Below are 13,218 nucleotides of genomic sequence, written 5' to 3'. Positions count from 1 at the left end.
GACAGCGCTGGAGTGGGGGTGAAGGACACTCCAGCACTGTCCTCCAGACAGTCTCGTCCCTTCACCTGATGAAGGCCGCTTGTGTTGTGGCCGAAACGTCGTGATTTTTTGTTATTTTATTTTCACCTACGACTTTACCCAATAGAAACAAAGAGTATGGATCCTAGCAGTCACGAAAGCTTTCAATCTAGAAATGAGTAAGGAGTTGTTACGCTAAACACTCATTTGCAATGTTTCATTTACGTGACAAACCTCGCTACTTGGCTGTGTCGGGTGGTGGCGGGTTTAACGGCACGTTTATATATTCACGCCATCTAACCCCTCCCTCCTCCCAAAATAAAAACAACCTCTCATAAAACCGATGACTCTTAGACACAATAGACACCCCCCCCCCCCCGCCTGATTCCACGTCGGTACGCAGTAAACACGATTCATTGTCTAATCTGTATGTGTTTGGAATGATCCGTGTTTTTGTTTTATCCGAGCCACCGCTCCCCTGCAATTACCACAGATAATTGAGGTGTTCATTGTACCGCACGTGCGTGTGCACTAGAGCAAACGGGAGCTGATGTGTAATATATTAGGAGCTCCGTGCAGCTGTGATTTGGTTACTCAAATCCATACGATTACTCGGTTTCAGCGTGTAATCATATTACCTCGACTTTCATGTAGCAGCTGATTACTCATTATGATGGGTTTTAGATAGATATATATAAAAAACATCTAATTTAACGTGTTTTCATCATCAGTTTAAAGGGGAAATTATTAATGGTGGAAGGAGGACGCATTGATTCGTCAGGTAATATCGATTCTAGTTTTACATCACGACACGTGCACCGCGTTGTGCACTTAAGAAATTACGTAATTCTAGATGTAAAGCTTTCGTGACTGCAATGATCCATACTCTGTGGTTCTATTCGGTAAAGTCGCGTAGGTAAAAAATAAAACAACAAAAATCACGACGTTTCGGCCGCGACACAAGCGGCTTGTGTTGTGGCCGAAACGTCGTGATTTTCGTTGTTTTTTTATTACGTTATTTCCAATCTGCGTTTGTTGTCTGGTATGGGACGAGCTCATTAAGCTGCCGCAACCCACGGAGGCATGACTAATCAGCGCACTGTTCAACAATCAAGAAAGTCGCGGAGGTAAAAAGTAAATAACAAAAAAATAAACGGAACAAAAATGTAAACAATAAATTAAATCACGACGTTTCGGGAGCAACACACAGCTCACACACAGCTCTCTGTGATTTTTACACCTGATGAAGGAAGCTTGGGTTGCCTCCGAAACGTCGTGATTTAATTTAGCTCTCTGTGATTTTTACACCTGATGAAGGAAGCTTGTGTTGCCTCCGAAACGTCGTGATTTAATTTAGTTGTTTTCATTTTTGATTTATTTTATTTACATTTTTTTTTACCTACGTGACTTTACCGAAAGAACCAAAGAGTATGGATCCTTGCAGTCCCGAAAACTTCAAATCTAGAATCAAGAAAGTATTTGCTGATGCTGATGCTGCTGCCTTTGCAGCGGTGCACAGGCACAGTTCAACAACGACGGCCCAACGCATTGTGTTCAATAACACCGTGGCCCTAAAGGTAAACGTATGTGTAATAGGTGAGGTTTTTGGCAAAATAAGCCCTTTATAGCTCGTGAATGGCAATCTTTAGAGCGCCATCTATGTGCTAAGAAGAAGGGAGGGGCATTGCCTGAAACTTCACCTATTCTATATTTGTATCCTGTAAAGGCCGCTCACGGTGTTAGTGATGAACGAGTCAAGTTTTATTGTTGTAAAAAATAAGGAATCGTTTCTTAAACGAGACAATTCATTGAACCTCTACGGGGGTGAATATCAAACCCGAGAGAGTAGTGGTTCTTCTTCACCTGGGTGCGAGACACGGCCAGATTGTTTTAGAAGGTAAATCATCAAAAGACAAACTAAGCACGGGCACTTCAGTAACAACTTGCTTTGTTTCATCAAACCCTCTGTACTTATTAACATTATACTTTATTTTACGATTGAGAACCAATCGTGAAGCTGCAGTCAACGTTAAGAAGGAGTGAACTGGAGGAAGGATGGGGTGTGCAGCTTAAGGTTAATGAGAGGACAGGTGCGTCCAATGTATATTTTTCAATGTATCTCTTTCAATGTATCTCTTTCAGTGTATCTCTTCCAGTGTATCTCTTTCAATGTATCTCTTTCAATGTATCTCTTTCAGTGTATCTCTTTCAATGTATCTCTTTCAATGTATCTCTTTCAGTGTATCTATTTCAGTGTATCTCTTTCAATGTATCTCTTTCAATGTATCTCTTTCAATGTATCTCTTTCAATGTATCTCTTTCAATGTATCTCTTTCAATGTATCTCTTTCAATGCATCTATTTCAATGCATCTCTTTCAATGCATCTCTTTCAATGTATTTATTTCAATGTATCTCTTTCAATGTATCTCTTTCAATGTATTTCTTTCAATGTATTTCTTTCAATGTATCTCTTTCAGTGTATCTCTTTCAGTGTATCTCTTTCAATGTATCTCTTTCAGTGTATCTCTTTCAGTGTATCTCTTTCAATGTATCTCTTTCAATGTATCTCTATCACTCGCAAACCCCAAGGTCGCGACCTAGAGATGCTCGTTCTGAGTTTGAAGCATGCTTTCATAATAGAGGTTTTATTTTGGCTTAGATCGCGTCAATATAAATGTGTCGTTAAACCCGCCACCACCCGACACAGCCAACTAGTAAGGTTTGTCACCTAAACAAAACATGACAATTCGTTACTAGTACAGCACACCGGTGTGTTGGAGAGTAAACCCACAACATTGGCAATTCCAGTACGACGTTATGGATAATATTGGTCGCGAAAGCCTACGTGATAAAATGTTTAACTACATACATTTTAAAGCTAATAAGATGACAATTTTTGAAAACACCAAATATGGGATTATGTTGCAATACTCCTGAAACACCGGGTCGGTTTTCAATCATTAGTGCGTGCACAGAGACAGTGATCCCCAATATAACCCACACTGCACATGCTATTGGGGGCAGGGCTGCTCGCAAGCATTCATCGAATATAAATTGTGGGGGAGTGGAGGCGGAATGGTTAGCACCCAACACACTGTGCTAGAGCGTCAGTGCAAGTGAGCAACCTACCAAAGCCGGGTAGGCACTCAAACGGCCGCTGTGGTCAGAACCAGCGCAGCAGGTGCTCCTGTAAGACTGAGTAAACCTAGGGGAGGCGCGGTACTGCTTCCGATATAATTTGCGGCTGAGTCGACCTCGGGGAGAGGTGCAGTGACGATTCAGGTAATTGCCGCCGGTGTTAGTCGTGGCGAGGAATCGAACTCGGGCCGCTGGGTTCGTAGCACAGCGCCCTGTAACTACCCCTCCCCCACCGCACGCACACAACCCGACATTTAAAATTGCGCACGCGTGCACCATGGCACGACTGGCACGAGCAGCGGGTGGGGACAGTGAGGGGGGCGCAGGGGGGGGGAGCAGGGGGGGGGAGCAGGGGGGGGAGCAGGGGGGGGGAGCAGGGGGGGGCGGAATTTTTCGCTCCCCCCACCTCTTAACTTGGCTGCATTCGGGCGTTCGTGCCCTGCCTCCTGAGCTCGGCATTTCCTACGATTTAAAATGTCTTGTGCAGCACCTCAAGGACCTCCCACTGGTGGCCTGCCTTCGAATCATCGGGCACTTTGGGGGAGGGAATACGGAGAGGCCAGGAGGTGGGTGAGCCACTTGGCGTGCTGGGTCATGAAACGTTTCCAATTTTGCCGTGTAGCTCCACCGTCTGCAATGGCTTGCAGAGGAATATGAATGTAGATTGTCACTTTATTTATGACTCACGGTTAGGTTTACGTAACGAATCGTGCGAGCAGTGGGCCCCTTCATTATTTATTGTTTTATCTATATATATTTTTTTTATCTTTTAATTATTCCAGTTATATTCCACTCCTTTTTTTTGGGTTTGTCAACGCTGTCCCGTATTTTATACGGAGTGTGCTTGCCCGATATCGACCGGTGCCACAGCAGAATTTTGTTTAACAAGCCTGCCTCTGCTGAAACAGAATGTTGATGCTGGCCCAGTTAGTGCGCTTAAATATTTGCTGCTTGATAATATTTGATGAATTGGACACGAAAAACAATAGGCTGCTGGCTTAAACACGTATTTGTTTGGGAAAACACTATGTCGTTTTAAAACTATATATTTATTTATATTAAGAGACACTGATATAGACCTTTGCTTATATTTGCTTCTGCCGCTTTTTGTGGTGTTTTAACAATTTATCTGTTCAGGAAACGTTACGTTTTCACCAAAGGGCGTTTTAATACAAACAGTGGCATAAATGCAGCGATACGTTTTGATGGACATCTGTGATTGTAAAAAAAAAAATGTAATGAACAAAAATAATAATAAACCTTTCAGATTTTTAGCTTTTGCTGAAGCAGCCCAAAGTCGCTGTGTAAGGCAGTCACGCACTCAGTGGCATCAGCACTGCTCTAGGCCACAGCGATGGCTAGGAGATGTTAACTACCTCGCCTGGTATACAGGGGTCGTGGGTTCGATCCAGACCCTGACGCCTGCTACATATTTACAGTTTGGATATCTCTCTCCCCGTGGTCGCGTGGATTGTTGTCCGGGTCCTCCGGTTTTTCCCTCCACATTTAGAAACAACGTGCTTTGAGATAATTTGGCTGCTTTAAATTTCCGCGCGATAAGTCACTTCGTTGGGCTATCATTACGTGGCCAGGTTCGCTTCTGAAAAAGAGCCGATCGCTACAAAAATTGTTCGTAGTAGCACACGCAATGCACTCCCGATTGCAGTGCTGATGCAGTGAAGGCCACAACGCCGGATGCTGTTGAGCACCGTCTTGCGGGATTGTGCTCGTTAGAGAGCCTCTGCTGGTTCACACGAAAACAGTGAGCCTAACCCCCCCCCCCCCTCACCACCGCATTGTAACCTGCCACTGATGTGGGGCGACAATTACCACAGATTAGACCGAGATAAAATACAAGATGATAGCGGCTGTTGGGCGTGGAAACGGAACGAGTTGCCCGCATCTTCAGTGCGGTGAATGTTTCTATTTGTGTTTGTTATGTGCTCATTATACTGGACACCATAATCATCATCAGTCATGGCCCGTTCACCGCTGAACGGAGGTCTCCCTCAAATCAATCCACTGCTATCTTTCATGACGCTTCCGATGTTTTAATGCACCGAGCACCTGCTGGATTATTTTTTTTATCCCTCAATCTCCTCCGTGGACGTTTCCCCCGGACACGTTTCATTTCCTTGGCTGCCACCGCCACTATATTTTTTTACCATCGGCCGTTATCCCTGCCCATGTGAACACGCTTCTCTTCACGGTTTCATGGCGCCGTTGACCGGCGTACGCGCGTTCTCTCGTCCGCGAGTTCCCCTTTTTTGTTTGACTGCATGCTACCTGCGATGACATGTGGTTCATAAACACGGTAACACCAACAAGGAAAACAACAGAAGTAATCGTTCACTTTTAAGGGACCCAGATAGGGATAATAGGAAGAATTTAGCACCACTTCCAGGTGACTCCTATTTATCTGCAAAAAAATCACAAATAAAGGGGGAATAATTTACCTGCCGTTACATAGTTTCCATGTTTCGTGTAACCGGTGGCTCGGGTAAAGGGGCATTGCTGGGCGGCAGTGACAATGCACGCCTGTAATCCAGTGCTGTGGCGGCAAGGGTTGGTGGATCGCACAAATGTTGTGAAACTGCTTCCTATGCGCATCATGGTGCACTATCCTGGCTCTCCCGGAGAAGGTGAGACAGCCAAATGTAGACTTCACCTGTTCCGTCTATGGGTTGGTGTTGCCCCCTTGCACCTGTGGGGTTTCTCCGGGTGCTCCGCTATGTAAGCGTTCATTAATTGGCTGAAAACATCTTAATATTTCGCGTGCAGAGCTCTGGCAATTGTTGGCACTGGATCACTTGCGTGGCTGGCCACCGACCCGCTTCTCTGTGGCTCCTGATGCCCCCGAGCCTCTCTCTCTCTCTCCAAGAGTGAGCAATGTGCGGCATGTTCCAAGTTGGCATCGTGATATCAATTCACTGTCCAGTAGTTTTAGCTGTGATGATGACGGTTGTGGTGGTGGACAGCTGTGAAAAAGAGCTTGACAGCTCATCGGATTCCTCCAGTACAAATAAATATTCTGATTCTGCACCAATGTTGAATGCTGTAGTGCGCGTCACTGCGAGCAGTGGGAAGTGATTGCGTTAAACCTGTCCCCCACCCCTCTTTGCCTGTGTTGCAGGTCATCAGTGCGCTATCCAGGCTGTCCCAACATCCCACCTGCCAGAGCAAGAACATTCGGTGAGATCCCCACTTGCACTGTCACGCAAGGGCCCGCTCCTCTGGCGAGCAGTCCGTGAACTGCCAATTTGTGCTGCGCCGTTGTGTTAGGAAAAAGCTTCAGATTTTCAAAAAAGTACACACGACCTTAAGAACACACACGAGGTGTTACGGTGCACGTGGGCAGCCCAGGTGGAGCAGTGGTGACGTTCGTGCATCACGGCAAGAACCGCCTGAGTTCGATTCTCAACTCGGGCGCCTTTGTCTGTGGAGTTTGTGTTATCTGCAAGGGTTTTCTCCAGTTTCTTCGGTTTCCTCCTGTAGCAAAACACACACACACGCACATTGTCACTGCTCATAAATTGTCTGAAAATTACTCAATTGGGATTACACACGGCAGCATTGCCCCATAGCGCTCAGAAACTTGGTTGAGCCCTCCTGGAAAAAGGCTTTTCGGAATCGGTGAGGCTTTCCTGGGTAAACAAGCTTAACAATAATCAAATCTTCTTGGTTCTTTCGGTAAAGTCACGTAGAAGGGAAATAATAAAATAATGCTAATAAAACATAATAAAATTATGTTTAATTTGTATTAAATAATAAAAGTATGTTATATATTTTTTATTTTATTATTTCCCTTCTACGTGACTTTACCGCAAGAACCAAGAAGATGAATCCCTGCAGTCACGAAAGTTTTAAATAGAAATTTAATAATCAAATCTTGACTTAAAGCTTTCGTGACTGCAGGAATTCATATTCTTTGGGTCTTTCGGTAAAGTTCTTTGAACCTATTTACGTGACTTTACTGAAAGACCCAAAGAATATTAACAATAATCACTAGAGGACAGTCTATCGGGATGATGAACAGAGTGATGTATTACTGACACAACGCTCACTTCACCCACATCAGACATTTGCAACTCACGTGACCACCCTCACCACCAAACCAGTTATAGTGGGAGGCCTGTTGAGATGCAGTGTCTCTGCACTGATTAGTTTGCCGCTATAAATCTCCACGTGATAAGACACTTCGTTGAGCTATCATTTGTGGCCAGGTCACTTCTGATAAATAACTTAATGGCTCGGTGGGATTTACCTGCTAAGATATTTATATATTTTTATTTATTACATTTTTACATTTCCTATACTTGCACTCCTATTGTGTTTTTGTATTGTTTGTTGTTTATCGTTCTGACCTGTCCCTACTGGACATCTGTGAAAAAGGGGTTTATAGTTAATCGGATTTCTCCAGTATAAATAAACATTTTTATTCTGATGGTGCAAATGTATCTGTTGTATGATATTTAAATGGAGCTTGTGTCATATGCTGAGCTATTGGAAATGGTAGAGCTACGGAGCAATGCCGGGGTTGATAAGCCACATTATGGGTTCAAAGGTCAACATGTCTCTAATTTTGTGCTCGTTAACGTGATGTACATATGTATCATAGGCTTTAAGTGACAATGGTGAAGCGGTCTAGGGTAAGTTCTCCAGAGAAAGATACATAGATAGAAATAAACATACATACGTACAGATTAGCAGCTTGTCATATTAGCAATTGTAGATGACGATCACTGATAGTTCCACAAAACAATAACATTAAATTGGCTTTGCGCTTAATTTGGCTGAATTACTGCTCTGACAATTAAAATATCAGTTTTGGTGCCATGTGATGAACATTTCTCTTGGTGGCAGAGCAGGCGGGATTATCCTGCCTCCTGCTGTGTGTGGATCAAGTTTCATTTATTAGGTACAGCCCTGTGAGCCACGCAGCTCTTGAGTCGGGTGCAACTGCAACAAACAAAATATGAACAGAGAACATCTTAAAGCGACGACGCGCAACAGAAACATCCTGGATAACCAGCAAATCTTCCAGAAAAAAAACCCACCGTATTACAACGCTATGTGCAAAAATCCCAGTGTGATGCAAGACAAACAATAACAACCATAAGACAATTTAGATTCAAGTTATCAGGCCAGCTCCGCACTTCCACAAGAAACATGGCTTAACCATATGTTTTAGAAATCACCAAAATAAAGCTATGAAATACAATGTAACAACAGTAATCATAGGAACTTTGATTCAAATTGATATACATAACATGTACGAACAAACTTGCAGCCATATCTGTCAGCATGACACTCCCCGTGTATGATGTGTGAGTGAGTCAATGATAGTGAGTGTATGATGTGTGAGTCAGCGTATGATAAGTGAGTCAGTGTATGATGTGTGAGTCAGTGGTGGTGTGAGTGAGTGTATGATGTGTGAGTGAGTCAGCGTATTATGAGTGAGTGTATGATGAGTGAATCATTGTATGATGAGTGAATGGGTCAGTGGTTGTGTGAGTGTATGATGTGTGAGTGAGTCAGCGTATGATGAGTGAGTCAGTGTATGATGTGTGTGTGAGTCAGTGTATGATGTGTGAGTGAGTCAGTGTAAGATGAGTGAGTGTATCACTCCTCCATGCCATCGTGGCCTCCTCCCCGCCATTGCGGCCTCCTCCACGCCATCGCGGCCTCCTCCATGCCATTGCGGCCTCCTTCCCGCCATCACAGCCTCCTCCATGCCATCGAGGCCTCTTTCCCGCCATCGTGGCCTCCTCCATGCCATCGTGGCCTCCTTTTCGCCATCACGGCCTCCTCCCCGCCATCGCGGCCTTCTCCCCACCATCGCGGCCTCCTCCCCACCATCGTGGCCTCCTCCCCGCCATCGCGGCCTCCTTTTCGCCATCACGGCCTCCTACCCGCCATCGTGGCCTCCTCCACGCCATCACGGCCTCCTCCCCGCCATCGTGGCCTCCTCCCCGTCATCACGGCCTCCTCCCCGAAGGTAGCCCTGCGATGTCTGCTTCCGTGAGCTATTCTGCAACACTGCTCTGCGAGTGACCTGGATGGATACTGGGACTCATGGACACCGATGGCACAATCAGGATAGCAATGGGGGGGGGAAAGCAAAAAAAAAAGCAAAATCAAGCATAGGACTGCAGACCTGTGCTGTCACATCCATTTACCGCTTGTGGTCATTTCTTCTTGGTTCTTTAAAACTATAAAATGTGGTCCTCGAACTTTTTTTTACTTGACCTGTTTTGTCTGACTGTTTTTGTTTTTTGTTTAAACTCGGCCACCTTCGCCGACGGTGAAGAGACATACCTTACTGGCTCGAGCTTGCTCGTATTCAAGAATCAGAATCTTTATTTAGACTGGAGGAATCCGATGAGCTATGAAGCTCTTTTTTTCCACAAATGTCCAGCATGGGCAGGTCAGGTAGGTCCGGGAAACCAAGTAGGGCTGATAGCAAAAAATAATAATCTGGCAATCTGAAGTTGGCCAGGAAAAGGAAGTATGGGGCTATATTTTACTGCTTGTTCAGCACCCAGAATTAATTCTAATCACCGATACATGCAAATCCAAATCCGAGGCGGAGCGATGGTGCAGTGGCCACCCACCGCTGGGCTCATAGCACAGTGCTTTGTGAATCGAGTGGCCTCAATTAAACTAAAACTATTTAAAACTAAAATATGTTTTATTTTACCAGGTAAGGCCCACTGAGCTATATATCTCTTTTTCAGAAGTAACCTGGCCACAAACAATAGCTCAACAAAGCGGAAGTGGCTTATCATGTGGAAACTTAGAGCAGCCAAATACTCGGAACGCATGTAGATTCTAAATGTGGAGGGAAAAACCGGAGGACCCAGAGAAAAATCCACGGGGAGAACACGCAAACTCCAAATATATAGGCGTCAGGGCCGGGATCTAACCCATGACCTTCTATATACCAGGCGAGATAGTGGTCATTTTGCCATTGTGGCACCCCAGATCCCAGCCACAGCTAACATCAGTGGCAAGTCCTCTTCACCAACCCACATCGACTAGCCGTTGTGAAATATGGGGGAACAATGCCCATGATCAACATGGTGTGGGGGAGGCCTTCATCCTGCAGCAGCTTGACAAAGGGCTGTACGTATTATCTATGCAAATCCGGCCATGTGGTGCTGTGGATAGAGAGCTCGGCTAATAATTGTAACGATGTGAGCTGTAATCCTCGTGAAGGGCGAACTCTGCTGATCAACCCTCTGGGGTTGGTGAAATGAGAATCATTTTGCGGGATAGGCAATGGCGGCTGTCTTGTGGGAGAGACTGGTCCTTGCCGTAAGAGTGCGGAATTTTTCACCACTGCCTTCAGAATCAGAATATTTATTTACACTGGAGGAATCTGATGAGCTATGAAGCTCTTTTTCACAGACGACCAGCTGGTGCACACGTTTGATCTTAAGATGCGTGCAATTGTGAATGGCGACTGTGTATTTTTGCACAGTAAAATATGTGCAGACTCTCGGATCCCAAGAGCTTGCATCTCTGTTACTGTTGGCTCAGGTGTGCGGCCTCAGGACTCGAGTTGTTCACTCAGTCTCGGAGACCGCGGGTCAGACTTCACAAACGTGTGCGCTTGGGGAGACCAACATTTTTTTTGGTTGTTGTTTCACCTCAAATGCGCCGGTGGGAGGCCCATTAATCTCACGGGTTCGTGCGGCTTTGTGAAAACAGCGTCCAATTATAAAGTACGCCTCACCGAATCGCGCGAATGAATTGGCCAATATAGGTTTTGACTTCCCGACGCTCGCGTCCTATCTGCGACCTAATCTTTTGCCCCCCCCCCCCCCCCCACCAGCAGAGCGAGTTGCGCCCGAGAAAAGGCTTCAGTGCGGCGTTACGGTCGTGCTGGTGCCGGCCACCAGCGTTTCTGTTGTCACCCGCGAGTGGGCTCGGAGTCGAGCGCCATTGTTGTTGTGAGGCGGTTCTAGACGGCCATTTGGTCAAACTGCCTGGAACTAACACTATTTTTCAGTTGGACTGTCAGCTTCATTCCTGGTTCCTTAAGATAATAACCATAGTGGTGAGATGTTAACTCCTTCGCCTGGTATACAGGAAGTCGCGGGTTCGATCCCGACCCTGATGCCTGCTGTATATTTGGAGTTATCACGTTCTCCCGGTTTTTCCCTGCGCATTTATAAACAGAAACATATGTTTAGAGTATTTGGCTGCTATAAATTTCTACATGATGAGCCAATTTGTTGAGCCATGTGATAGCCAGGCCGCTTCTGAAAAAGCGCTATATAGCTCAGCATGCCTTACCTGGTAATTTTTTTTAAAAAAAGTCATAGAAATCATAATTTATGCGTAATTGGCCAAGCAATCAATTCAAGGCCCTCCTGAAAAAAAAGGTCTCGAGACATAGCGAGGCCTTTCCTTCCTGCGTAAATAATCCTTGGCATTATTATTTGTGACATTGCCATCCCACCCAAGGCCTCCCGAGCAACACAAATGTTATCCCATCTGTCTCTCACGTGGTTAAAAGCAAGAAAAATTGAATAAAAATAATCATCCAAACCCTCAAGGGGTTTTGTGACCCTGTGCTTGGGCGTTTCCCATTAATATTGTAGCTGTAAAATTTTGATTTAAAGCTTTAGTGACTGCAGGGATTCATATTCTTGGTTCTTTCGGTAAAGTCACGTAGAAGGGAAACAATAAAATAATAAAAATATAAAGCAAAAAAAATTCCCACGACACAAGCTTGTGTTGCAGTCGAAACGTCGTGAGAATTTTATTGTTTTCTATTTTTATTATTTTATTGTTTCCCTTCTACGTGACTTTACCGAAAGAACCAAGAATATTGTAGCTGTAAGTTCAGGTGATGGCCCAGTTTAGCCACACTTTTACCTTACAGCATTCCATACCCCCCCTCCCCCCACCAAGATGGTGGAGTTAAGGGGGAACAAAGTAAATCCTTCAGACCCGCTCGCCCTAGGGCGTTTGAAAATTTAAACGGTCGGATCGCATTTCCACAGTTCTCTGCGGTGTATTAGCCGAGTACAAGAGGGTGTTGTGTGGAAGTGGATGCGCTGTAACGGCGCTGATTGTGTTTTGTTTTTGATTTGTTCTCTGTCCCATAAGCGCAAGAAGGTCCTACCCGGTCAGCAGTCACTAAACTAAACTATTTTTATTTGACCAGGTAAGGCCCAGTGAGTTACAGTGAGGGAAAAAAGTATTTGATCTCTTGCTGATTTTGTACGTTTGCCCACTGACAAAGAAATGATCAGTCTATGATTTTAATGGTAGGTTTATTTGAACAGTGAGAGACAGAATAACAACAACAAAATCCAGAAAAACGCCTGTCAAAAATGTTATAAATTGATTTGCATTTTAATGAGGGAAATAAGTATTTGACTCCTCTGCAGAACATTACTTAGTACTTGGTGGCAAAACCCTTGTTGGCAATCACAGAGGTCAGACGTTTCTTGTAGTTGGCCACCAGGTTTGTACACACCTCAGGAGGGATTTTGTCCCACTCCTCTTTGCAGATCTTCTCCAAGTCATTAAGGTTTCGAGGCTGACGTTTGGCAACTCGAACCTTCAGCTCCCTCCACAGATTGTCTATGGGATTAAGGTCTGGAGACTGGCTAGGCCACTCCAGGACCTTAATGTGCTTCTTCTTGAGCCACTCCTTTGTTGCCTTGGCCGTGTGTTTTGGGTCATTGTCATGCTGGAATACCCATCCACGACCCATTTTCAATGCCCTGGCTGAGGGAAGGAGGTTCTCACCCAAGATTTGACGGTACATGGCCCCGTCCATCATCCCTTTGATGCGGTGAAGTTGTCCTGTCCCCTTAGAAAAGCACCCCCAAAGCATAATGTTTCCACCTCCATGTTTGACAGTGGGGATGGTGTTCTTGGGGTCATAGGCTGCATTCCTCCTCCAAACACGGCGAGTTGAGTTGATGCCAAAGAGCTCTTTTTTGGTCTCATCTGACCACAACACTTTCACCTAGTTGTCCTCTGAATCATTCAGATGTTCATTGGCAAACTTCAGACAGGCATGTATATGTGCTTTCTTG

The 13,218-nt window shown here is 45.1% G+C and overlaps 1 protein-coding gene across 13 annotated transcripts in view; it reads left to right on the top strand.

Moving 5' to 3' along the window:
* The window catches only part of LOC116953091 (guanine nucleotide exchange factor VAV2-like), a 232,420-nt gene that overhangs the window by 103,551 nt on the left and 115,651 nt on the right, over positions 1-13,218 (top strand). For all 13 annotated transcript variants that reach the window (XM_032972920.2, XM_076074863.1, XM_032972932.2 and 10 more), the window contains one exon: positions 6,291-6,349. In XM_032972920.2, the coding sequence (XP_032828811.1) occupies positions 6,291-6,349 (59 nt within the window). The remainder of the gene's footprint in view (positions 1-6,290; positions 6,350-13,218) is intronic.

Source organism: Petromyzon marinus, chromosome 50 (assembly GCF_048934315.1).
Source record: "Petromyzon marinus isolate PM22_M1 ecotype Great Lakes invasive population chromosome 50, UKy_Petmar_22M1.pri1.0, whole genome shotgun sequence".
NCBI lineage: Eukaryota > Metazoa > Chordata > Hyperoartia > Petromyzontiformes > Petromyzontidae > Petromyzon > Petromyzon marinus.
The sequence above is the reverse complement of the archived record's forward strand: the minus strand, read 5'-3'. Positions and strand labels throughout refer to the sequence as shown.